General features: G+C 35.3%; 1 protein-coding gene across 2 annotated transcripts in view; it reads right to left on the reverse strand.

Annotated features, from left to right (window-relative positions):
* LOC149773607 (E3 ubiquitin-protein ligase rnf213-alpha-like) overlaps window positions 1–27,713 on the reverse strand; it is a 371,427-nt gene that overhangs the window by 145,401 nt on the left and 198,313 nt on the right. For both annotated transcript variants that reach the window (XM_089946359.1, XM_089946358.1), the window contains exons 53-60: window positions 23,583–23,768; window positions 15,599–15,731; window positions 14,338–14,535; window positions 12,664–12,800; window positions 8,420–8,627; window positions 7,310–7,554; window positions 5,668–5,924; window positions 1,687–1,828 (exon numbers count right to left, since the gene is read on the reverse strand). In XM_089946359.1, coding sequence (XP_089802485.1) covers window positions 1,687–1,828; window positions 5,668–5,924; window positions 7,310–7,554; window positions 8,420–8,627; window positions 12,664–12,800; window positions 14,338–14,535; window positions 15,599–15,731; window positions 23,583–23,768 — 1,506 coding nt within the window. The remainder of the gene's footprint in view (window positions 1–1,686; window positions 1,829–5,667; window positions 5,925–7,309; window positions 7,555–8,419; window positions 8,628–12,663; window positions 12,801–14,337; window positions 14,536–15,598; window positions 15,732–23,582; window positions 23,769–27,713) is intronic.

Consider the following 27,713-nt stretch of genomic DNA (forward strand, 5'->3'; position numbering starts at 1 on the left):
GCCAGGTCAGCCTTTCCCAATATAATATAATTAACTCCAGGTCATTATCAAACACATCCATTAGTTCCTGATGCCTACTTTATCAAAATCAGATGTGAAGTATTGGCTTGTGATAATTAAAAGTTTTGTGAATTTACTAAACATTTTGTGAGATTTCACTAAAATTTTGATCTAATATAATATTTTACTGAAATTTCAGTCAATCATTCACAGGATTCGCTAATACAATCAGCTGCAAGAAATAATAACTTGAAAAAAAATTGCACAAATAAAATTGTTTGACAATATACACAGATGTCAACCATAACAAAAGTTGTATGATGTCTTCTTTAAAACTGAAAAATATTTGAGTTCACAAGTTTCTACTATACACAACACCCAGTGCAATGTAAGAAAGAGCAATAATGGAAATTTTTTAATTCACAAGATTCTGTTACACACTAAAGGCAGCAAGTAAAATAAAAGGCAATATATTTCCCAATTCCATATGGACTATTCACAAATTCCATATGGACTATTTGGACCCTTTTTTATGGTTTAGACAGAAATTGCTTAAAAACCCTTCTGAATCTGCCTTAAGTCTGCCTGGAAAATTTCGTACCAGATTGACTATTTACAAATTCCATATGAACTATTTACAAATTCCATCTGGACCTTTTACAATTTTCATATCGTATATTTCCAATTCCAAATGGACTATTCACAAATTCCATAAATTCCATATGGACTATTGCCAAATTCCATATGGATTATTCACAAATTCCATATGGAATTTTAATTTTATTCCATGTGGACAATCTACAGATCTCATAGACTAATTTGCATATTCCATGGGATTTTCCATACATAAGGGATCCATAACATTTCCATATGGATACACTGAAATCCATAAGAATGGTTCAGCTATAGAATAAAAATGACCATATGGATATTTCTGTGAAAGTACATATGGATTCCATATCCTGAGTCCATGTGAAAAATTTCATATGGGTCGTTACTGGATTTGCAAAATTAGGGTGTGGCAAAAAGTGACAAAGGTCAGTCAGTAAAAGTGGCACACTGCTTATGCAAGAAAAAGAAGAAAAATAATTCTGGTTTGAGAACAGCTCTGCAGTTTCTTGACCAACCAGTTTCAATGACCTTAACCTTTAGTCAAGTTATGTAGTCTTAAACTAAACTTCCCATGCAGAAACCTTTATTTTAGTCTGTGATGTAGAACCAAACTTACTGTGCAAAGAACTTACAGTGCAAAGACCCTTAATTTAGTCGAAAGATATTTAAGCCCAAATGAAAATGAATGAATTTACAGTAATTTTTTTATCAACTCTATTGAAAGCTGTATTTTATTCTGTGTACTTCATATAATTATACATTAATGTATAATGTATTTTTATTATTATATAACTTCCATATCACTCAGTATAATCTTTTACTTCTGCTTGTCACCTGAATTTTATACATTATGTACATGTCAGTTTCACTTAAGTAATACAAAACAAAAAAATAACCAAATTCTGTTATGTAATCCCATGAAAAATCTGTCAAATACCATCAGTGAGTCTTGGGCAGAGGCACTGATAAGGCTTCAACAACCCCAGGTGATCCCTCTACCTGTATGCTGGAGATCACCAAGCTGCTTGACTCCAGTGTAACAAGTTAACTTCATGACTAATATAAACTTTTTACCTGAAAGTACCAGCCTTGTTGATGTTTTCTGGTTTGGCAGCCTCACTTGACAACCAATTATCTGCTCTGAAGGCAGTTTTCTCCTTCTCTTTCAGAAGAGTAGCAATATGGCAGCTCAGACCTTGCAGGAATGTGGGTAAGCCTATGGAGAGATTACACAGATTTCACCAAATTTACCAGAAAGATGTAAAATGTTCAGGGTATGAAGAATGCAAAACTGGATGAGCTTGCTGTATGTCCCCTGAATATAGGACTGACCCATCCAATAGATTCATTTGTTTAGTACACTGATTTTGAAACTGGAAAGCAATGTTTTGTCCAAAAGCTTTGCTTACTGTGGATCTCTATGATGTCAATATGTGTGGCTTTGTGAAAATCAGTACTTAAATTTGTTGACCTGGGAGGCATCTTATTGCTTCCATAAAAGGATCATTGTTTGCAGTAAGCCTTGACTGGCAACTGATCAGTTGAAATAAATATTATATGCCACTATCATAACCTATTATAATTCTTAACTGCACTGTTTCAATTAGAACTATAAAAATTCCAATGAACACTTGAGTTATCGTCTAAAATTATACTTAATAAATGGAATAAATTTTTTAAAAAAACAGCTGTTTTCCACATTAATCAATCACACACAACACAAAGTACGTGCAGCGAAACCTGTATATAACGGAAAGTCCAAGGACATTATAAAACTGTCCATTATAGTGGTGTCATTTATATACAGGGCCAATACTCTCAATTTACAACACTTCCAGTCATGACTATGAATGCTGCATAAAATGCAATGAATTATCGATTCTAAGGTTTAATAAAAACAATTTACTGCAATGCTACATTCAATATGGATGAGAATCCTGCACTAAAAATGTCAGAATCATGTCGCCATGAAACTTAACCCGTAAAGTGCTATTTACTTACGTAGTGCTAAAAATCCCTCTCAATTTAAATTTTAGTTTAAAAAAAAACAAAATAAAGTTGTCTGTTGACATACGAGACAGTAATCTCCCATTGGATCAGGAGATTAGTACCTAAACTCATTCATACTTATGTTGCTCCTGAATGGGAATGCAAACTCTGCCAACAGGATGTAATTGCACGCAAACATTATTGAAGATATATCTTTTACTTACAACTTGGTTTCTTCTTCAAATATGTTACCTGATTATATACCTTCAGAGAAGAGGTAAGAGGTGGAGAGAGTTACATCCCTTACCACATTTAAAACCCATCTCCGGTCCCTGAAGGCATGTGAAGGAAGTTCAAATCAAGATATGACCAGGCTGGAGTAGTGAGCCACTATACCTCAATGCAATTGTTTTCCCTGCATATACAGCAAACATTGTGTCAATAAGAAGCTGCCAAACAACCTGGGAAGGTAGCCTATTGTGTTGCTGCTACAGATGAAAGTTCTTGGAGCTTGAAGTTAGAGAAAGTTATCTCTGGCCTCCATCACAAGGCTTGTATAATATCTGTTAGAGAACAGTTGCACTTGAATGCAATCTGGGTGGCAACTACCATAACCTCATGAGCCAAACTGTTAAATAACTGCATTTGACCTCGAGTTAATTCTCTGTTGAGAGAATGACCCATCTTATCCAATATGCTGCAGCCTGAGCTAACAACATTGCCATCTCTCAAAGGTAATAAGGTCTTCCTATTGGTACTGACTTGGTTTGTTTTAGGTACCACTGTAAATGCCCCTCACCAGGTAATGCAGACAGCCCTGAGGTGAAGCGTCCAACATGGCATTAGGTTCACACAAATGAGTGAATGCCAATGAGTGGGAGTCTGTTCTTGGCAGGGGATATCACAAATGAAATGAAAATCATCCTGATGGAGTTGTAGATAGTTTGGGTCAACTGACAGGGCACATATATATTGATACACAAAGCAAGTGGAGGGAGGCAAATCCAGGCATGTGTTTGGTCCTGATGTCAGTTAAATACCAAATCAGTCTATGTTTGACAGCTGTCTGCCACATAAAGGACATTTCTAGATGGATTTTCAGAAAGTGTCTGTTTTGAACTGCAGGACTGCATCTAGGGTTTTACAAATTCAGACCATGTGCCCCTGTATCAAGTGAGAACTGTATAAATTATGGAAAACTGGAAATGAGGATTATATTAAGAAATTTAAAGCATGAAGCTGCCACCTATATGGAACCCTGGAACAAGTGCTTGTTATGTGAAGGTGTCTGCTAAAACAAGTTACATGGTATGTACGTATTAGGGTTTATAAGATTATAATGGAACATCAGTACAATACTGGCCTTATGGTGCCAATTACTGAAGTTTTACAAACAGAAATAAAAAGAATTCCAAAAAGCTCAAAGAAGATAAAACCTTATAAATAAATGTAAACATGAAATAAAAGATAAAAATAATGAACAAAATCCTAAAATTAGTGAGTCAAAATTTGCTATTTAAATTTCTTTCCCTCAAAATGTCTCAAATTTTCTGTGTTCATATTTAATCAAAGTACACAAAATCAACTGTTTAGTTTTAAGTAACAGTTCTACATCTGACTGCAGAACTAATAGTGCAGCTAGTGTGTTCCCATGATAAATGGAACATTTCAGTGTAATAGTGTTTCCATATCATTGGTATGTGGAACATTTCAGTGTAAGTGTTCCCATATCATTGGAAACTGGAACATTTCAGGGTAACATTATTCACATATTCTTGGAAAATGGAACATTTCAGTGTAACAGTGTTCACATATTCTTGAAAAATGGAACATTTCAGTGTAACAGTGTTCACATAGTCTTGGTAAATGGAACATTTCAGGTTGGTTGGTTGATTGCATTTTAATGGTGCACCAGCACTGTTAGGCTATTTAGCGCCATACAAAAGGTTCTACGTATGATCGTTTAAAAATTATAAAAGGTTTCATATTGACCAGCGATATCAAAACCAAATTGTTGAAATTAAAATGGTAAGATGGTAATGGTAAAAAATAAAGCTTCCCAATCAACGGGGGATGTAAATGGTGTATGAAAATGAAGATGAAAAGGTATTGAAAAAAAAGGGATGGTATATACATTACATAGAAATGCTCTAGGTGATGGCATAAAAGTTATAGCTCTGAATAAATGTTTATTTCTTTCAGGAATTTCACAATACAAGTGATGTTTATTGAATCAAAAAGAACATTTCAGTGTAATAGTGTTCCCACATTCTTGGTAAATGGAACATTTCAGTGTAATAGTGTTCCCACATTCTTGGTAAATGGAACATTTCAGTGTAATAGTGTTCCCATAGTCTTGGTAAATAAAACATTTCAGGGTAATAGTGTTTCCATAGTCTTGGTAAATAAAACATTTCAGGGTAATAGTGTTCCCATAGTCTTGGTAAATAACACATTTCAGGGTAATAGTGTTCCCATATTCTTGGTAAATAAAACATTTCATTGTAATAGTGTTCCCATATTCTTGGTAAATAAAACATTTCAGTGTAATAGTGTTCCCATATTCTTGGTAAATAAAACATTTCAGGTTAATAGTGTTCCCATATTCTTGGTAAATAAAACATTTCAGGTTAATATGGCCGCGTTAGACAAACACAACAGCAATTTACATTAAACATACTAGACCAGCATTAAATGTGTATTGTCGATACATATCGCATATCAAAGCTGCTTATTTCAGATACATATTGTACTGACAATGAAATGCGGATACTTTTCGTCTGCAGTAACCACAAAATTTCCCCAAGCTGATAACCAATCAAAAATAGCAAAGTCATAGAGATAACCTCAGTATCTAGTTTTCTATATTCCCAAGGAAAGTATTGACACCATGTCTGCATTGTCTGTTAAATGGCAATTACTGGTGGCTTTTGATGTAAGTATTTCTGAAGCTTAAGAATGTAACAGGTTCAATGTAAATGAATCCCATCAAGTAAAAATCAAGCTCAGTTAACAAAATAGTTCCTTATACATATTATGAAAGCAAGAATCTATTCAAATATCTACCTTCAATAGGGTTTTGATGTAGTAAATAAAGCATCAGCTCAATTCTCCGTGTTGACCTGTCAGTGGTTTCTTCTTTGTCCTTAACCATGGCCAAAGCTGGCTGGACACAGGAGAGTATCAGACTGCGGATGTTCAGCTTGTGGTCAACTCTTTCATGAATTATATCCTGCAGCTCACGAACCTGATCATGATCACGGTTACTTGATGGCTCACCTCTTTCCTCTCCATCCCAGTCCATTCTTTCAGTTTGGATTTGACTGTTAAAAGAAAGAAATTTTAGGTGGTAATACAAAGCCATCGGTGCGCCAATTATTTTCATGAAATATGTATGAAGGTAGTAGTGTTTTACAATACCTCAGCACAAAAGTGGCTACATAAGTCAAAATATGTCAAATGAACTGCACAAAAAATACAAAATTATGCCATGTGTTCTCGATCATTACAATGAACTTCTGATTTCCACACATATTGTCAACATTTTATTGGGAAGGGGGATGGAATGGGAGCCAAGACCCAAGCAACAATGTGTGTTGTCTTTGGATGCTGGCATTTAAAGTACATTTCTGTGCAATATTGGAGTCTGGGTCTTTAACCAGATTAGTAAAATGATCAGCAATGAGAAGTAGTAAATTGTGCTCTGCTAAAAAAATTGCAATTGCCACTTAGATTCCAGTCTCAAAACCTTCGTTAATCATCTGCACACATGTAAACTCAAATTTCCAAGCATTGCTGGATTTGATGCAACATTTCTTAGCTGATGGTGTGGGGTTTTTTTTGTGGGAAAAAGTGGTCTCTTATTTTTATCTCAAGTATACTATGAGTTACTGACTTTTAATCATAGATTCAAAAGCCATCATGGACCACATTTGATTCCGTTATTACTTATGACACCTCAAAAAACATCTTAACATAGGCTTTAATTCTCAAAATGACATCAATAAGGTAATCAATTTTAAGCCTGTTGTGTACACATGTTAACCATTGCTATAATCTAACTACTCAGCACACGTCATTGTGCCAATTGTTCCAATGGTGGAACATTTTTGGTCACAGCAAACTGGTTGTGATTGGTTTCTATAATGAGTGGATTGAACACATAAAATGCCTTTAAGATTTTGCTTTTATTCAAAAGCAGTGAATATCAAGTATAAAACTAAGTATGGAGAAGTTCCCCCCCCCCATCACCAGAAGAATCGCACACATGCATAATACATATTATTTTCTAATTGTGTCCCCATGTTCTGTACATATTGTCAGTTTAAAACAATTTCACTTGCAAGACTCTTCTCCCCACTTGCATCAATTCTGACCCAAAGATTGGAACCAAAAATATATTTTAATACCACATGTACAGAGATTACAAGAAAAACCCAACAAATATTTGAAATATTTTAGCTGTAATTGAAATTTCAATAATACTTATATTTTCATTCTCTCACAAGACAGGAAAACAATCCACACATTCCTGTACATGAATGCCATAGCAAGAAAACAACTAACAAGAGTGCTAACCTGCTATCCAGCAGTTAAATGAATGGATGAATAGACTGAAGGAGGGTACATAAACATTCCTGGAATTTGAAAACAAAATGTATAAAGATAACAAATATAATGTCATCATATTTGTAAAGAAATACCATGCCTTGGTATTTCTGTATCATTCCTTTCAGTTTCCATTTCATCAGTATCCATGGCAACAGTACTTTCACCAATTCTGTTGGCCTTGAACATTTCTTCCACCTCCATGTCAGCTGTGTCTACAGGCTTAGTGCCCACTGCCCTCTCCATCAGAGTGCCCACTGACTTGCCAAGCATCTCTATTATGGAGGGCATCTCTTCATCTTGTGCTCTGAGGTCATCAATATGGGCAGAGTGCCAGAGACCACACTGAAATGAGATGAAACATTTAGCAACTGTGTGCATTATGTTCATTAATGCATGATGTAGACATTATGTCACTGAATGTGCTCCTTGTTAACCCATCATATATGAGGGGAGGGCAATGTGTCATCTCATGCCCTAAAAAAATAAATATAGGTGAGATGAGACTAAAGCAAATTCAATCAGCCCACACAATGCATAAGAATAAAAGCCAAAGGTGGGTTGTCTTTTATTTAAAAAAGTCGTATAATGGTTTGATCATAACTGGCCAACATCAAACCAAACTGTAATATCATTTTCACAGTCTATGTTATCTGCTATTTGCATTAATTTCATACCACTCCAAACTTAACATCATCAGTCTTTGCAAATTTTCAGCCTTCAAGCAATTTCTTGAGTGTCAATGTTTTTCCTCTTGGATTTCATTATTCTGCATTCCAATTCTTTCTCACTTTTGTTTAACATCTGTCTCAACTTGTGTGGATTTTACTGGCTTGTCCACCAACCTCACCATCTATGTACTCCTTTTTATCACTTTAACAGTGTCAATGTTATAAGGTGGGGGGAATAGCAACTGTGGTTAGAAAAGAAATTAGAATCATTTAAATTTAAGCATGTTTCGTCCTTTTAGCTCTGCTACCAGCCAACTGAATTTCACTGATGTAAATACGTGTTCTACCAGCCAACTGAATTTCACTGATGTAAATATGTGTTCTACCAGCCAACTGAATTTCACCGATGTAAATATGTGTTCTACCAGCCAACTGAATTTCACACATGTAAATACGTGTTCAGTGCTTAAGCATAAGTTTCTTATTCAAATGAAACCATGGAAAATTTAAATTGTAAGAAAACTTCATAAAAAACCAACTTGGAATCCAGTAAAGCATCCCCCTGCTATTCTGGGTAGCTGTATGATGAAGATAACATGGCAGGGAGCTATCCGTCTGTCCTTCATATGCTGGTGTTCATCCAGGATACAGTATCTAGCACAGGCCACCAAGCTGGCATTAGTGTCACCTGAATCACACTGAACCACAAGAAGTAATTGCTCATCAGGGTTTGACTCCAAGAAATACCTGAAAGTAGAGAAAGTAGAAATTTATCATCTGCATTGATCATTACGTTATCTTCTTTGACTCAGCTCTTTGACCTTTAAGCAAACTCCAATTAGAACCCTCTTTTAATTTTGCCATGAAAATGGGTAATCTACTGTTGTTTATCTGAGAAACTCCAATGCATGAGAGAAAGAGAGAGAAAGAGAAAGAGAGATGAATGCAGTAATTCCCCTCATATAAAGTCATCCCTCCTGCAGCAGGAAAAGTGGCCTTTGCTATAGAAGGATAACACAGATGTGAGTAATAATTACATATAAAGTATGAGAGGGGTAACTAATTTTGAAATACTGAACATGTCCATTAACCCCTAGATATGTTCGTCATTTTTGCCTGAAATGGGAGTAGGAAACGCATTTTAGGGGTTACTTCTGAATTCATCCAAATTCATATGCTTCCAAGAGATTTTCATTCAGCCCGATACCTAGTTATGTTAGAAACATTGCTTTTCATTGGCTATTTTGCTCGTGCATGTGCAGAAGGGTAAAAGTTGGAGTCCTTTTACTTCTCTTATTTTCTTGCTTATTTGACCCATCATTTTCATGCCACTTTTCACTTTTTACTCCAAATCAACAACTTCCTACTTTTTGCAAATGTTCACCTGTCTGTATGCAGTTCAAACCAGTCTACCTTAGATCTCAGGCCAAAAAGTCTAAAATCCAAACAAAAAATCTAATTCCAACAATGGGCAAATTTTTGGTGTAAAACAATTCAGTCTAAAAAAATATGTTTTTCCCTCCATATTTCTTAAAATATACCCAAAATCTTCATCAGTAGTACATGATTCTGTTAGAGTTCAGAAACTGCTAAAGCAGCCAGCCTTTGTGATGTTATGCCTTGCTTTCATGCCTTAAATGGTATGAAGAGTCTCTGATGACTCCGGTACCTCAGTCAGCATCTAAGGGTGCATACTGGGTCCTGCAGCTTTGTCTCTCCCAATGGATCAATCAATGAGAGAGAGAGAGAGAGAGAGAGAGAGAGAGAGAGAGAGAGAGAGAGAGAGCAGGTAGTTCTTTTCTAGCTGCCTATTAATAGTTAACTTGTTTAAGAAATTAAACTACTGGTTGTGTCATTTGTGTGACTGTGCCATCAAAATGTGACTGCATGTAGTTCAGATCCATGGACAGCACAAGCAGTTCCCTCACCCCACACGCTGAAACTAGTGCCATGTGGAAGCAAGTCTTGTACAATTACCACTTCAGTGAGTTGGAAGACATTGCTCGAACCTGATGGGTCATATCATGATCCAGTACAGGATTCACTTAGGGAACAAGATGAGTAAGCATGATATGTAGAAATCGGACACCATATTGGAAAGGTCCTTGTTGCAGCAAATATTGCCTCTTCATGAGTCTGTTTTGCTATCATGGAATGGTATCCCCTGATAGTGATAGGAGCTAGATTACTATCTTCAAAGCAGATAAAATGGTAGTTAGCTTGTGTGAAGATGGAGGCTGAGGAGAGTGGAGCGCTGTCATTAATGTGACACCAGTTTTTGAAACTGTGTTAATTCCCCTCATATTCAAAGTGGAGGGCAGTCTTGCTGTCATTATTCACCCCACCCCACAATCAAAACACAGAAATAGCTCCTTTTTATGCAGGGCATCCCTGACAAGAGACAGGCATGAATGAGTTTCCCCAGACAAGGATTGAATAATGGTGACCTAGGCTTCTTGAGCAGTATGTTGGGTCACTATGATTCTCCTAGGTACATCTGTCAACAAATCAATTAGATCATTAATCTAGGATCTGTCCCATCAGTGAGGGGTGATAGAACTTTTTTTGCAAGCCATGCCCCTCATTTTCAGAATAAGTTTCAGGTCGGATTAGTTTCAATATTAGAACTGCTGGAGGGAAGGCTTATGGCTGTACTGCCTCCCAGCTGATTGAACGAGTGTTGACAACCACTGTCTTTGGGTCCATGAGTAGAGAGACAAAGGTGGGCAGTTTGTTGTTCCACCTTGTGGCAAATAGGTCAGCACTGGTTGACATAGGCGGCAGACTAAATGGAAGATGGATGGATAGAATGACTACTCCGCTGACCTCTCCTTGATACCAAGTCAGCCACGCCACTGGGCCTGCACGGGATATCGGACTTGTATATTTATATGATATTGGGCACACCAATGGAGGTACTCCATGCCATAACACAAAAGTCCAGTGATTTCCACCCCCTTTTTTCAGGAGATAGTTCACTATAACCAAATTGTCCAACATTATCAGAACCATCTTCTTATGGATTAGTTTCTCACATGCGTGAGTGGCATTTGAGAAAGTTGTTTTCTCAAAACATTTCAAAGAATTTTCAAGGGCTTACAAACATTTTTGAGAACTACTTTTTTAATAGAAACTGAACTTTCTCTATATCACAGCATCAACATATCCAAAACTGGAACAAAAACAACCAAATATAAGTAAATAGTACCTCAATTTTATTCCATTTATTATCTTATTTTCTTATTCATTATTTAGTGAAAATAAGTAACCATTAAAAACATCAGAAATAAAAAAGTTAACTTTGTCAAACCCATCCTAATGGTCACCTTTACACAGTGGTCACCTGTTCACATTGGCCCTCCAGCAAATTTCCTATACAAATGTCCTGTATGAAATATTCAACTGCCTTCAGCAGTTAGTGGACAGGTGTTTCTTATCCAAACTATGGTTTCTCCTTGCCTTAAGCTGTCACTGGCGCATATCTACAGTAACCTCTGTATATGCAAATGGAATGTTTGATACATGGAGAAGACATTGTTTAGATAATGAATATCAGGTGAATCAATATGCAAACATTTCTTATCTTGCTTGTCCTCTGTATTTAGTCACACTGTTACTACAATTCAAAGGAGTCAATTATGTAAAATTTGAAAGTAAGGCTATTATTAGGTTAGAGAGTCAAAACAATTCATTTGCTTGGGTGTGGGAATAGTAGTTGTGTTAAATCACAGCAGAAATGGAATTCACCTTTTGTGCAATTGTGAAAAAGTCATTATCTTCATCTATATTCTTGTGAATTAAAGCTATCTCTGAAGACAAAATTTTGTCTTTGAGAAGAGATAAAAGTTACATCCCTTTTCATTAGGGTCAGTGGTTTTTTAATACTTAAAACTGGTATTGGAAAGCCAGCCAAAGTTTCAATTCATGGGCCACAAAGAATAGCCATAATAGTCATCCTTTGATTTCCTGTTCAGCTAGTTGAACAACTTGATAATTCAGATATTATCTTTAAACTGCTGATTAATAGGTTACATTTGACTATAAAACAGTGGACTTATTCTTTGATCAACCAACTTGTACAAGTTATCATGCTTGGAAACAAGTGTTCCAGGCATAACTTGTACAGGTTGGCTGTCCAACGAGCCATTCCTCTGTTTTATAGTCATATGTAAGCTGTCAATCAGTAGTAAAATTATTGTTTCATCTTTCTAAGAGCAGTTTTTCACTTGGCTGATATTGAAGCCATACAACTGCAAGGGAAGCCACTTGTGACACAATCTGTTTTAAAATGCTGTTTCAAGTAATGTTTCTTACAAGTTTTATCAAAATGCTGGCTCAGATGCCCTGGTGAAGAAGCTGATCGATCTAAGATGGACAGTAAATTGATACAGTGCCATGCCACCATAAGCTCACATGGCCTTTAACCAAATCAGTTAAAAATTGATGTGAATATTAGGTACTTCAAGTTTATGGCCAGACTAAATACACCAAAATCAAGCTATGAAATTAAGCACAGTCAACTAGATATATTATGAATTTAATGGGATACTAATTTTCAAAGGTTTTGTGGTTGCTAAAGAGCCACAAATTTAACGATTAAACTAGGATGCTATTGTGGATTATAATAAAACACTTCCCCAATCCATGAATAAAAATACTAACAAAAGTATAATTTTTCACAAAATTATAAAAAGTGATACTCCTCAAAATAGATTAATTTCCAGTATGTCTCACTTCTCAACTGATTATGTACTCAGTATGAAAGACTTGTATTTTCTTTAACCTGATTTTTCGACTGAACTGTTGCTCAGTGTCAAAGGACTGAAGAGTTTCCAGAGCAATCTTCTCAGGAGGAATTCCCACTGCCTGATATATATCTGACTTGTCTGCTGTTGATAAAAGCTTGGAGTGGGTTGTTATCTGAAAAATATGGGATTCTACTTTAGCCTATATTATCTATTACATATTTTTTACACACAATACTTTTAACAGTGTTGTCATTGACTACACTCAATGCTCAAGTCTTTATTAGGAAGAGACCATATAATTTTTGAAAGGGGTCAGGAGTCAAATACTTGAAAACAATTGCTTAGTTCTGAGTTGCAGTATAAAAAAATACATTATTTTATTCTTCATTTTTCTTGAACAAATTTATCTTGTGATAAAAGGGAAAAAATCATATACCAGTTGAAAAAAAGCCCCATACATTAAATGGTCAGTATACATGCAGTCAGAAATGAACTTGTTCAAAGTTTAATACATTCAGCCTCATGACTGTGCCATTACTGCTTAAGGACTAAGCACTTGATATGCATTACAGTGTAAATTCAGCGTTTTCTTTCTGATTGGTTGTTTTTATTTCAAACAGTAACAGTTGTCAATTTGGAATTTAATCGTCCATATCTCAAAGGATTACTTTTGCTTTGTAACAGTAGAAGTTCAACAAGATTTGCCTCTCATCAAGTCAGTGTATATGTTTGCTCAGATTTCTTTGAATGAAGTAAAAGTCTAAACTATTGCAAAAGAAGTCAATCAACCTTTTCTAAATATATGTTTACTGAATACACAAGACTTCTGAAATTACTTTTTATTGTCCAAATATATAATCAAAATAAAGATGATTAATTCTTCAAATGGTATCTGGTTGTAAATCACTCCTGACATCTCAGTCTTTCCATGAGGACAATGGTCTACATTCATATACTGTTCAAATGTCAATCAGTAATGTTGACCAGCCCCTCCATGGTAAAGCTGCCATCAATGTTCCTGCTGAGGCATGATGTCGATTTGTAGGTATTTATCACTCCACTATTGAGCATTATAGGAGAATGAAAGCAGAGGGGGTTAAGTTACCCTAAATAAAGTGTGGGGATTTAAAGAGTCATGATTGCTTTACTGAATAAATACCAACTGTAATTTTCTACCTAAAGTAACTTTGTTTAATCCTTTATCTCAAGTAAGTACCTTTGGATGCCTCTACACCATTCTCATGCAAGTGCATTTCAAAGCCTGCTGTAAACATCAACCATTAAGCACCACCTTTGTGGGAAAAACCCCTACTAGATACTACATTCATTGATGTGAATGACCATTATGTCAGATCATGTTTACTGTTTAAACTCTAGTCATAATCTATTTAAAGTAATTGGGTCATTATCTCCACTCTCCTAAATGGAGGCTGCTGAATTCATTCTGTACTTTCTTGAGTTTGCATGATTAAAATCAATACTATGAAAGCTTCAATAACTTAGATAAAGGTTCTGATATTGATGTAGGCAACAATGAGTTTTTACAAATTATCAAACAAATTGAAAATATAGTATAAATAGTGATTACAAGTATAAACTTGTGCTGAAAGGTTTTATTAACCTCTGGAACTGATCCAATTATGTACAATTCATTGATTAAAGTAATAATTTGATGCAAAATATACAAATATTTATATTTTCAGCATTACCTGTGCAAATAGCTCCTGTGTTTGCTCTGAGACTAGCTTGAACTGCAGATACTGAGCCAAATTCTCATGACACTGCTCCCTCATATACACCTGTGTGAGCATCATCTTTTCCTGCTGTGCCAGATTGCATCTTTCAAGTCGCACAACAGAATCTGGGGTTGCACACCACAACAACAGTTTTTTGGCTTCCTCAAGAATCTATAAAATGGGGTCAAGAAAAGATTACAGAATATTAGAAAAGCCTACCACCATTCTTCCCTGATACAAACATGCTCGATGAAAAAACAATCCTTCATTTCAATAAAATCTGGTAAATTTTTATTCTGCTTTCAACAATAAACCCACCCCAGCTTTTCAAAAACTAAAATTTGACCAAAGTCACCAAAGTGTGAAATGTTGGTTAAAATCACCTAATTTTGCTAGCATGATCTTACACTCACTTATATGTATGGATTGGCACTAAATCCCATCAACCAATGCTTTATAAATAATGAAGAGTATGCTAACAGACTATTATAGAAGTATTAGAGAAAGATTACCTGCAAATACAGATGGCATATTTGATATCTTATATAGGTTAATTCTGTGGAGTGTCACTAATACTTCACTCTCAGTGGACATTACAGAAACTCTATTTGTTTTGTATCAAAAATATCCTGCATGACCTAAAAGTCATTTATTTACATGGTGACTGACAAAGGAGTACAAAAAGTCAAGTACACAATACTGAATGCACATACAAGCAACACAAAAAGGTGCCAACAAATATAACATATGTCAAAGTTGTTGTTCTAACTTTGTCTCAGACAGAAAAGAACAAGAATTAGTTTGACAAAATATGGACTATACTTCCTTTATGTGGGAAACTCCTCCAACTTGCTCTGTATTAAGTACAAGTAACTTGTATTTTTGCAAGGTCACAAAAAAGTGTAGCTAAAATGTATTGCTTGTGTGGACTAGGCTGGATTTGCAAGGTAGTGTTTGTAAACCAAAGGTATTATGATTGGGTAAATATAAATCTTCTAAAAAATTACAAACACAGAAAAGTGTGTATGTCTGTGTACATACATTAATTAAGTTTTATTAGAATGGCATTATACTCATCAAACATATCCTTACATAAAGTGGCAAAAATCTGTTGTTAAAAATGCCTGAAAAATCTTAAACTAAAGTGAAACACAATTTGTTCCATCCATGTTTTTTGGTGGGACATATCAGTGATTAAAAATAGGAAACGCTTTAGTTCAGAGCTAGTGACTACCTTTTGAATTGAGAGTCTGTAACTCTCTTCTTCATGTCTCTGCCAGACAACCAGGATAATGGAGGAGCAGGTGTCAGCATGGTAACCCATGAATACCTCTCCAACAGAGCGTGCTGCTTTATTCTTCTCATTTCTATAAAAAAAATGGAATTATAAAATCAAAACATCAACAACTCTACTCTTTTATACATATCTTCAGTTACCTCAATATGCATATCATCTCAAGATGAGGGGTGTCATCTGTCAGTGAAATCTCCTGCATATTCAAAATTAGTATTTAAAAAAAATTTGCAATAGGCCTATTTCTAGGGGTTATTTTACACCTTGTTTCCAGTGTAGATTATTTCATATATATATATATATATATATATATATATATATATATATATATATATATATATATATATATATATATATATATATATATGTATATATGTATATATATATATAAGGGGTGAAACAATACACTTGTGCCATGTATCAATATGATTCATGACACACAGCCTGCAATACAATACATATCAATACACTTGATGGTCTTTCCATCTCTGAAAGGTAGATGGTGCTCTTTTATGTATGTTGACATAATGGTTGTATTTCCAGTATGCAGATTACAGGTAGACATACAGTTATCATATATTTATATGGAATTCTCATCGATGACAAGAAGAAAAAAATACTTTCAAATATACTGCCTATTAGTGAGTTTTATTCATTGTTTTAGGCCATTTAATGGTGGCTCTATTTAACTCACTTTAGCCACCAGGCCCTATTTCTTTCACAGCATGAATGCTTTGAAAACATCTTATTACCAATTTCATGTCTAACTTAAACCTGGAAGACATTACGATGTTTAATCTTCAAAACAGAGCAAATAAAGCTGTTTCCTTGTGCAAAGAAGATCTTATCTAGAAAAAATCTGGGTTTGGGAATGGGAATGAGGATGAATAACAACAAAATCTATCACACTGTACTTCCTGCAGATATAAAAGGCTGATGTGGAAATAGGTACTTGTATTTGTTAGTGAAGAAGGAAAACTATTGACAAAACCCAGTCCTATTCTATAATTCTTTCAATTTTATTTACACAAGGTGATAAACTTCAGTTGTTTGAAATCTACCCCCTTGCTGATTCTGTAGTAATTTTATTTATTCCATCAGCACCTTCATTCAATGCTTAAATATCTTTGCGCAAAAAGAGAAATTCCAAATTTGTTCCCCATGTACAATTTAAGTAGCGATGCTGCCAGGATTTTATCTTGGGGGGACTTTCACCCTTTGTCACTGAAAGAAGGGGAGAGAAGAAAAAAAAGGAGGGTGAGGAGGAAACAGTTATGGTTCAATATTTACCTAACCCTTAAATACCCCCCCTTTTTTAAAGCTCTACTGAAATTAAAATCTTTGAAAGACGTCACCTATAGTAATATAGGTATTAATCTGTTAATTATTTCAGAGCATACTCTGTTCCTTATTTGTGAATATTTTTGTGCTTACTTCTGAAAGGGCATATGCACAGCTAGCTTTGTCAGCTAGATGTTGGACTGATCTTTGTTTCTGTTATTGAGAATTTTCCAGAGCTCACAGATATTACCTTTTGGATACATCTGCTCCAAAATAGGATTTTTAACCAACACAAACTTCTTGAATCAGTAGCTTGCTGACTACTATGCCAGATTTCTTATCTGCTCCATGATACTCTATTAGGGTTTTTAGTCAGTCAATGCCATAGTCTGCTTGCATAGACAGAGGGATTTAAATAAATATCTTTACTTCTTAATTTCACTTGTTTTCATCCTTACTTATTCAGTTTATCTTAACCCAAATATGGATATATGGTTTTGTAGCAAGTGATTCGCAGGGCCAAACTGATTGATAGAAAAATAAAAATTGCATTCTACTTTTAAATTGTCTGAAATTTAATTAGACTCTGTATTCTGCCCTTTCTATATTTAATTTCCAAATACTGCTGAAAGGGAGACTGACAGTCATGCCCTCTATTTTGGTCCATGCAACATGTACATCTGACTTGTATTTAACATCATTTTCAGGCTCAAAACCACTCAGTGGTATCTCCATTAACAATTTTCCAGCTCCAATATTCCAATATACTTCATAGCTTTAAAAATTATTATCACCATCACTATCACCAGCCAGTATTCGGTAATGAAAACATAATTAACCACACTGGGAATCGGAATTTTGAGTTTTCTAGGTGGCCTGTATTTTATAAATGCATTTGTAAAACTTCCTTCATGGAGGGTTCAAACTACGCCATAATGCCAATCAAATTTAGTTTAACAACCATTTTTGTCATCCTTGAAGACCCCAGATGTGTAAACTGTTCCCTACCCAAAAAATATGTCATGACAAGAGCAGTTAAATAAAAACTGTATATTTCGCCAAGCACATTTTCATATGCGGGATTTTCAAGTAATTTGTGTAAGTTCTCATGCATCACTGCTCTCCAAGTGTGCAAATTTGATTCACACAATCGCACACCCTGATAGCATCTCTGTTTAAGTACTTATATCAATGACTTTAGAGCGAAGTTTTTCTGTTGCTTTGCTAGTACTTTCTGTCTGTCACACACTGAATAAGCTGCACTGATTCCTGATTGGTAGTTATTATTTAACCTTGACCAGAACAAGCAGTAACCACCGATAAGATTGGAACGTAACATATTTCACCATGTGACACACTGGTAGTGTAGCTTTCAAACCAACCAAAGCAGACAAGATCAAATTGAATGTAGAAACTTTGCATAAAATTGGTTATTAAATGGCGAGTATATCATTATATTCATTATTCATGTGGAACATATTTGAAATGTATCCTTTATGCTGAACATGCTGCTGGGTTAAGATAATTGCATGGAATAGGGGGTGGGGGCAGATTACTAATTATATCACTTTGTTTGAATTTGCAGATGGCAAGCGAGTATTCTCAATTATAGTCTTTTTGTTTTTACTAATAAAAATAGGACTGCAAATGCTGTTTCAGATGAATTTTATATTAAAAGAACAAGGCGGCGAACTAATAATAATTATTCATAACTGCTTAAGACTAAGGTAACTTGTAAGCATTGTCCTTCTCTTGTATTGATATTATCAATATGTGTATCATTCCAGCAAAAAGTATTGATGCATCGATATATCAATGAATCGTTTCACCCCATATATATATATATATATATATATATATATATATATATATATATATATATATATATATATATATACACACATATACATATAGCAAATTTCAGCCTCGTATGTGTTTAGTTTATCAAGCTTAAAAGGGTTTTCATACAAAAGAACAATATTTTCATACATGTCAGAATTAACCTGGTAACAAGATACTTGTCATGGCAATGGAACGTGACATCAATGCACAGAAAATCTTTTAACTTGTCTCAGACAATGTAACAATAAATCCATATGCTAAGTTGTGAGTGAAATCAATAATTAATATCTTTCTGAAGAAATTTTTTTACTAAAAATATTCAAAGTTATTTCAGTTGCACTAATCATAACTTTCCTCACATTGGCAAGCTGGTTGATTGGGCATCTCTTTCAAGTATAATTGGCAGATCTGTCTTTTATTTTCTTACAGCAATCTAGGCCAGTTATCCATTTAAACCCTGAAACGGGGCCCCGAGTGTCCGAGTGGTCTAAAGCGCTCACCGTTCCGGATCACTGCCATCTCACCTCTGTCTGTGTGAGTTCGAGTCCAAGGCTCGGCTAGTGTGGGTACGTGGGAAAGCCTGCCAGTAGCTTCTCGTGGGTCGGTGGTTCTTCCCTGGGTTTTCCAGGGTTCTTCCTCCACCAGTTATACTGGCCGCCATGTATAGCCTATCTTGTGCTGAAAAATGGCGTTAACCCTAGAACAACAAGAACAAAAAACCCTGAAACTGGCTTGGGTAAAGAGGGGATTTTTTGTATGGCATCTGTGTCATTACTTTGATGTGTCTTCATAATGTTTCTTAATCAAGTTTATTTTAAAAACAGACCTCTATCTTGGTGGGCTGAAGTCAGCAAACTCGACAATAATGTTCCACTCTCAGTGAACACTGGCAGGGTATGTAATCCAATCAAGATTCACCATTCAAGAGGTATACATATCCATATGTTTGAGTATCCAAATATCCCCACCACTCTCATTCTCCTTTAATACATTCCCCAATTACTTTATGTTCGGAATATGTAAGAGTTATGTAAGCTGTGTGAGTCGGCAACTGACAGTTTATACCACAATAAACACAGAAAAAACGTTAAACTCTTATAATTGAAATTTCATTTATTCATTATGTTATTTTGTTTGCATCATAAAAAAACAGAAATCTTAATTGAGCGTAGTAATACATGTTTGGTGTTTTTCTGTTACTTAGCTATATAGCACTTGGGATTGTCCTGCTTGATCGTAATAAGTCATCATAATACCAGTCCTTCAAACAATGGAAGCCAAATTTATTCAATTTTTTTTATATTAAAAAAATGTAAGAATGTTGTTTTCCTTTAATGCTTATTTCGTGTCTGCCTTCACTGGCAGTGTTTATCTTATGCAGTACACGTGACTCTATTTATAGAAGTGGAAAAGTAGTTCTCCTTACAGTTCATACAGAAATGAACGCAATTCATTTTGATCACGTGGTAACATTCTGACCAATGGAAATGTTACTTTCCTGTACCAGCTACTGCCATTGCAATTATTTGCCTGCTACCTTGCGAATCCAGATCTACTAACAAGACAAAAACTTTCCTTGTCTATCTCATATAAACAAGGGCAATAACTCTTGCCCATTACTTCCATTTGCCACTGCAAGGTGTTGCTAGTTTTAAGCTTCGCTGGTATCATCGTACAGTGTATACTTTGATAATCTATGCCATTTTTGTGTTCTAGCTGACTCAATCCTTTTGGATTTATTGTGTGGATTAATCATTCTGCTGCTGGTTGTATACATTCTTTTTTACAATTTCTGCCAAATCTGAGTGATTTTTACCCCATTAGGGACTTTGTCCTTTTAAGACCACATCACACTATGATATCACTGACCTCTACAAGGTCATTACAAGTTAGCATGACCTGTAATTTTTTGCTTGCTGTGTTTGTAATGGAGTAGGTTTCAGCAAGTTATTTCATGCTGCATTGCTAATTTATGCTGTTTTTGTCCTTCGCTGTGACATTTCAGTAGAAAGGTCAGCTAACATATGAATGCATAAGTTCAAAGCATATTCTATAAGTTTTGAATGTGATACTGACTTTCTCAATTACTGACTTTCTCAATTACCGACTTTCTCAATTACTCCATTAGTAACTGAGAATATTTATATTAGCAAGTTAGTAACCTGAGGAAATACTAATTTATGCTTTGCTTTCTCTTCTTGTGTCATTTCAGTAGAATATCATCTACATGCTATAATGCAACTTCAAAGCATGGAAGTCTACTATGATTCTTGTTTTGTATATACATGTACTATGTGTACATCATCTATGACATGCAGCGAGTGTAATACGTGGTCAGAGGTAGTCTAAGCTACAGTATTAGTCAGCCAACTATTTCAGCACTTGCATTTCCGACTCATTGGGGGAGCGTTTGCCCAGTTTTAGGCAGCCCAGTTAGCACAAGTCTCCCTACATGGCTGAGCATGGTCTTTGGGCCTATCAGTCAAGATACATGATTTATACTGAATCCATCAGATACAATGCATAATAAAACTGCACCGTTGCCATCCATCGAGCCATTCCAACATGTCCCTTTTTCGCTGAATAAATCAAGCCAACTATGATTTATGGGGATCTTAGTGACAGATCCATCTCTAATCAGTAACATATCCTTACTGTGACACAGATTAAAGTGAGAAATCTGTCTGTCCAGCCAGGCTCTTGGAGTGGCCAGGCCATTTTCTATCCTGACAGTTTCCAGGCTGACCAGTCACTGGGCAAACCAGCAAGCAATCCCAGCAGTGCCAGACTTCCATATATTCACTGCTTGTCTACGAGGGAGAGTCAGTGATGTTTTCATAGGGAAAGAATTGAGTCTTCAGTGCTACCTGGTATGCCTTCTCGAGAGTGACAAGTAGACACAGACTGGGTCTCAATGTACAGTGAATGCAACAAAACTCCTTCAAATCAAGCATACTTCACATCATACTCAGATCCGACCACAGAACGGACAGAAGTTCAAGAGTTATCTTTTACTAGAATTATGCTTCATACTATCGATATGATCACTCATAAAAAAGACCACAATCTCTGGGCTTTTATTCAAGGCTGTTTCTTATCTGGAAAGCGAACAGCAAGCTGACATCAATAATCAAACCTGAGTTGCTTCAAAATGTTCATTGTGCCTCCAAAATTCAAGATGGTGATGGTGAGATCAGTCTGCCTCACAATTCAAATGGATGAGTATACCATCAGTCTTCATGTCCCTATCCAACTTATATCATGAAAATGTATCCGTTTTTCTTACCAGAACAGCTTATCAATTCAAAGTTCTCCCCTTTGGCCCCAACAACAGCCCCTTGGACTTTTACAGAGATTATGGATTGCAACATCACTGTGTTCCAATCAATGTAATCTACAATGATAGCAGATTACCTGGACATCATTTTTCAGAAACATATAATAAATTCTATTAAACCCAGGGCAGGAATGACCTCCTCTCTCTTTTAGATTATGTAGGCTTTCTAGAGAACTGGAAAAAAAATAAGACCCAAGTCTATCCCATAATTTTGTCCATCAGGGTATAGAATTTGTAACCAAATGGAATCAGGTGCATCTTCTTTGTGTTCGCGTAATCAGAATTGTCAAACTCATCAAGTCTGTTTCCAACAGGACATGGATTTCATCAAGAGAGTTTTTGGTTTATTTAATGGGGAAGCAGACTTGATCCTGCCACAATTTATGCACCACTTACAAATGACACTGCGAGCAAAATGGCATCCCTTTTCAAGTCCACTTGATCAAACAGATATGATCATGCCTGAGATTTGATCATTCCTACATCAGTGATGTAACTCAGCTTGGCTGACCATGGGAATGCCACTGAAGAAGCTCCAAGCAGAAATAACAACAGGGACCAATGCAAGTTTGCATGGTTTGGGTGCCCACCTGTTGCCAGACTTCACTACTATTAGTGGCACAAGGGTACCAGGTGAACAGCCCCTACACATTAACATCCTAGAAATGAAGGCTGTCATCAATGCCTTTCACTTCTGAAAAGATCAACTCTCCAGCAAAATGATCCTCATTAGTTCAGACAACTCAATTTCTTTTATCATGCCTATCAATCGATGCTACTTGCAAATAATAACTATATATAAAATGACCATTTTTCTGTCATTTTGCCAGAATGTACATTAAATAATACTTGATAATCTTAAATTACAGTCTTTTATAGGTGGATTAGAGCAACATGAATTTTCATTTTTAAAATAAAGAGTACCATGTTAAATTACCTTTTCTGTTTCTTAATGCAAACTGTTAACTGATCAAAATTAAAATTATGGACAATGATTGTCTGAAAATATAGGGTGCATGAATTATGCTGAGAAATAACATTAAGGGTATCTGAAAACTTAGGATTTCCAAAGACAAACTTAAGACTTGAGACAAAGGTTGTGACTTTTATTTATCGATTTGTCCTTGCTATCAAAGCAGTGTTGTGTTTGCTTAGAACACTGTTGATAACTCCTTCCTTGTCCATTTTAGACTTGTGTTTTCAGACAAATAAATGTGTCCAAGATATCCTATTGATCATAAAATCATCAGCAATAAGACAATTTTTTTTTTCACAAGTCAGAAAACTTACTCTGAGGCTTCTGATTGGCTAAAACTCAATGTTAGATATGAGCTGATATCTCAGGCTGATAGCTGAAATTGAAGCAAAAGAAATCTTCCTAGGAATTTGAGAGCTTTTAATAAAGTTAATAAAATCAATCAAAATGTTACAATGTTACAAAATATTCACAGTGGTTACATTTACCTTTGGATGTACATAGGTGTGGTTTCTGTGGAGAAATTTTCTGCCCATTTCTCAAGTTCCTCTGCTAGTTCACTTTGTTCTCTAGTCAAGACAGTATTGGCTGTTAGATAATGTTTCTCCAATCTGTTGATCAGGGGAATGGGGAATTTCTTATAGACCACATCCTTCTCTGCTACCACAATCAATCTAGAAAAACAGCAATTTAATGAAAATTGTTTGTGACATTCTGTGCTACTGATCTATAGTAAACGTATTTCTAGTCAATGATATATTTTGGACAATGGAAGAAACACAAAATCCCAAAATTGTAACACATTATCCTTTTCAAAAGAATGGCAGTTGTTAAAGAGAAGTTATCATGGTCCTAACATAAATGAATTCAATTTAAAATTGCAAATGCAGGATTAAGCTAATTTATGCTCAGAGTTATATTATGGGACCCTTCTCAAAAGACAAACTTTAGGTTCCTTTGATTTTCCCAATACATATTTTGTATGCTTTTCACACTTGCTGCCACACTTTAACTTGCTGCCACGCTTTAATTCTTTTACTCAATAAACTAAGGTTTTATTTTAGCGACAAAAGTTATGAGAATGGTTTGGACTTTAAGGTCAAATGCATAGACATTTTCAGCAGTTACGGATCACTGCCATCTCACCTCTGTCTGCGTGGGTTCGAGTCTAGGATTCGGCCAATGTGGGTATGTGAGAAAGCTTGCCAGTAGCTTCTCGTGGGTTGGTGGTTCTTCCCGGAGTTTTCCTGGGTTTTTCCTCCACCATTAATACTGGCCACCATGCATAGCCTATCATGTGCTGAAAAATGGCGTTAAACCCCACAACAACAAAAACAATCAGCAGTTACCAGATCCCAGTGATATTGCAGTTTGTGCTAGTTATATGATATCTTTTTCATGAATTTTAACTAAATAAAACTAATACTTTATCCAGCATGTAAATTTCTACTGTTTCAAAAATTTAAGGTGCAACAGGTACAGAAACATCCCACTTTGAGACTTAATTTTCAATTACCATGATTAGTTCTCAAGTAGACAGTAATGTTCTTTCCATTACATAAAGTGATATCACCTACTGTTGATCTAATCTCTTTCGACAAACACACTACACCACTCCCTTGTTAATCACACCCTGCTAACTCACAAACCCGCTTATAATGCAGGGTCAGGAGTGAATCCCCTTTTTTAAACTGGAAAATACAATTTTTTTTAAATGCTATTTGTTGAACTTGAAGAAAATTTTGATCAAAATCACTTGTTATATCATCAAAAACAGTAGATAGGACCTGGAATTATAATCAACATTATGAAATATCAACTTTTAATAAGAAGTCATATAATTTGTTACATTTTCATTTGACTAGCGGAAGCATTTGTTGTATTGTTGCACTAAATAAAAAGTGGGCCTTCTTTTCTATTATCATGTTAATTATGTCTTTTGAATCAAATAAAGAAGGTGGAATGAAAATAAGTTAAAAGGCATACAAATCCTACATGATTAAGAACCAGTGGCCTCGGCTGTAAGCTGCGTAACTCATTTCAGTTGATCAATTAAACACTGTTATAAATGTTATTGTGTAAGTAATCTAATTAAACTACCTTAAATTAACCTACTCTATCTAAACTGTGATTAGGGATAGCAAGGCAACCAAGCAAAATGAGTACTTCGTAAAATAAGTGGTTTGTTTCATGGACCATTGTGGGTAAAATGAGTTTCAGAGAATTTCTGAATTCACACGCAGAGATATCCTTGGGGATGATAAGAAGTTTCACTATTACTTGCAGTGAAATCACAGCATCAATATTTTACTAATTGATTAATACAAAATTGAGTTTATGCAGAGACAATTGTCTCACAAAATAAGTGTGCGTTTTTGATCAAATGAATCTTGTTTGATAGTGTATCATCATCTGGTTCCCTGCTTCGTCGACTCCTTGTTTCACAAAATACTATTTTACATCACTCCAGGAACCAACTAATCAACAAAACAAAAAGCCATGACATAATACATGAATGTTTTCATATACCATATTGGTTACTGAAACCAGCTGGAATCATATTATCGATCTTTCAGATGTTGGACACTTTTGAAAATATATAAAATTATAGAGAATAACAAACAACTCCATCACAAAAAGTGTATTATTGACAATTTTTCTCAACATGATTATAAAAAGATAATTCAGTCATTAAATGGCCCAGTTCCTCCCCATATCCAGTGGTTCTCAGGATGTTTAGCGTATTTTTTGGAGGTCCCTCTGTAATTTGCACCCTCGCTTATAATGCAGTCTTTTTTTTTACCCAGATATGTGCGAGTTATCGAGGGAGTGATGTTCTTAGCTCTTTGTTTACTGCTTGGTCTTACCCATATACAGAGTATGTATAGTGACAGTTCTCATCACAGAGCACTTAACAGATTTAAAACATGGCTCTCATCACAGAGCACTTAACAGATTTAAAATATGGCTCTCCTCACAAAGCACTTAACAGATTTAAAATATGGCTCTCATCACAAAGCACTTAACAGATTTAAAACATGGCTCTCATCACAGAGCACTTAACAGATTTAAAATATGGCTCTCATCAAAGAGCACTTAACAGATTTAAAATATGGCTCTCATCACAGAGCACTTAACAGATTTAAAATATGGCTCTCATCACAGAGCACTTAACAGATTTAAAATATGGCTCTCATCACAAAGCACTTAACAGATTTAAAATATGGCTCTCATCACAGAGCACTTAACAGATTTAAAATATGGCTCTCATCACAGAGCACATAACAGACTTTTTCATTGCCATTAATGACCCAGCCATCACAACATCCATTCATTTAAACCAATCAGTGCTTACAATCCCAAATGAGGCTGAGTAGTAATGAGCATGCAGGGGATCCAACCAAAGTATGACTGAATATGTTAGTGACCTGCCAGGGAAATAAAGTTTCAGGATGATTGAGTTTCTACCTTTTCATTATAGATCTTTTATTTTCTTGCTATTTATAGACTAAATTAGTGTATACCAATTAAATAAAGTTGTTTTCAAATTCAAGCACTTTTTAATGACTACTGAGCCATTTCAAGCACGTCTCCAGTACTTTTTGTATCAATCTTTGAAGTCAAACACTTTTCCAGTACTTTTTGGAGTCATCATTGAATTCAAGCCCTTTTCAGTACTTTTTGAAGCCATCATTGAATTCAAGCATGTTTCCATTACTTTTTGGAGCCATCATTGAATTCAAGCACTTTTCCATACTTTTTGGAGCTATTATTGAATTCAAGCTCTTTTCCAGTACTTTTTGGAGCCATCACTGAATTCAAGCACTTTTCCAGTACTTTTTGAAGCCATCATCGAATTCAAACACTTTCCCAGTACATTTTAGAGCCATCACTAATTCAAGCACTTTTCCAGTACTTTTTGGAGCCATCACTGAATTCAAGCACTTTTCCAGTACTTTTTGGAGCCATCACTGAATTCAAGTACTTTTCCATTACTTTCTGGAGCCATCATTGAATTCAAGCATTGTTCCAGTACTTTTTGGAGCCATCATTGAATTCTGACATTTTTCAAGGTAACCATCAATATTCAAGCACATTCCAAGATTGTGCAAACCCAGTTAATGCATTGCCATAAAATGTGACCCTGACCCCAAGGTCCAAAGGATGAGTGATCATGTTGCAAAATGGCTTGCCTTACTTTCATTATGATTCATCCTAAATATGAACAAACTCCATCATGGGAATTAGAAAATACAAGAGTCTTCTCTCAAGAGAAGACATATTTCCTGGTCCACTTACTATTATACTCTGTAAAAAGTACCCTATGGTCCAATACTTGCAATTTATATATTACTTAATATGCTAGTACCCATGATAAAGGACCCTCAATGTATAACCTACTTGTTAGTGCTGCTAAATGTACTCCAGCACCAGGTACAAACTGGTTACATCTGTTTTAGACTAGAGACTAGAAACTTGACACAATGAGGAAGCATTTCCTACTGACAATAATGTTACTTAATGATTTTGTTGTTATTTAGGTTAAATGGGCCTTGTGGCAATAACCAGAGCTCTTATTCTATCTTGCATATCATGAATATAAAAGTTAAATATACAAT

Source organism: Sinohyriopsis cumingii, unplaced genomic scaffold (assembly GCF_028554795.1).
Source record: "Sinohyriopsis cumingii isolate HCF-2022 unplaced genomic scaffold, ASM2855479v2 utg000624l, whole genome shotgun sequence".
Lineage (NCBI taxonomy): Eukaryota > Metazoa > Mollusca > Bivalvia > Unionida > Unionidae > Sinohyriopsis > Sinohyriopsis cumingii.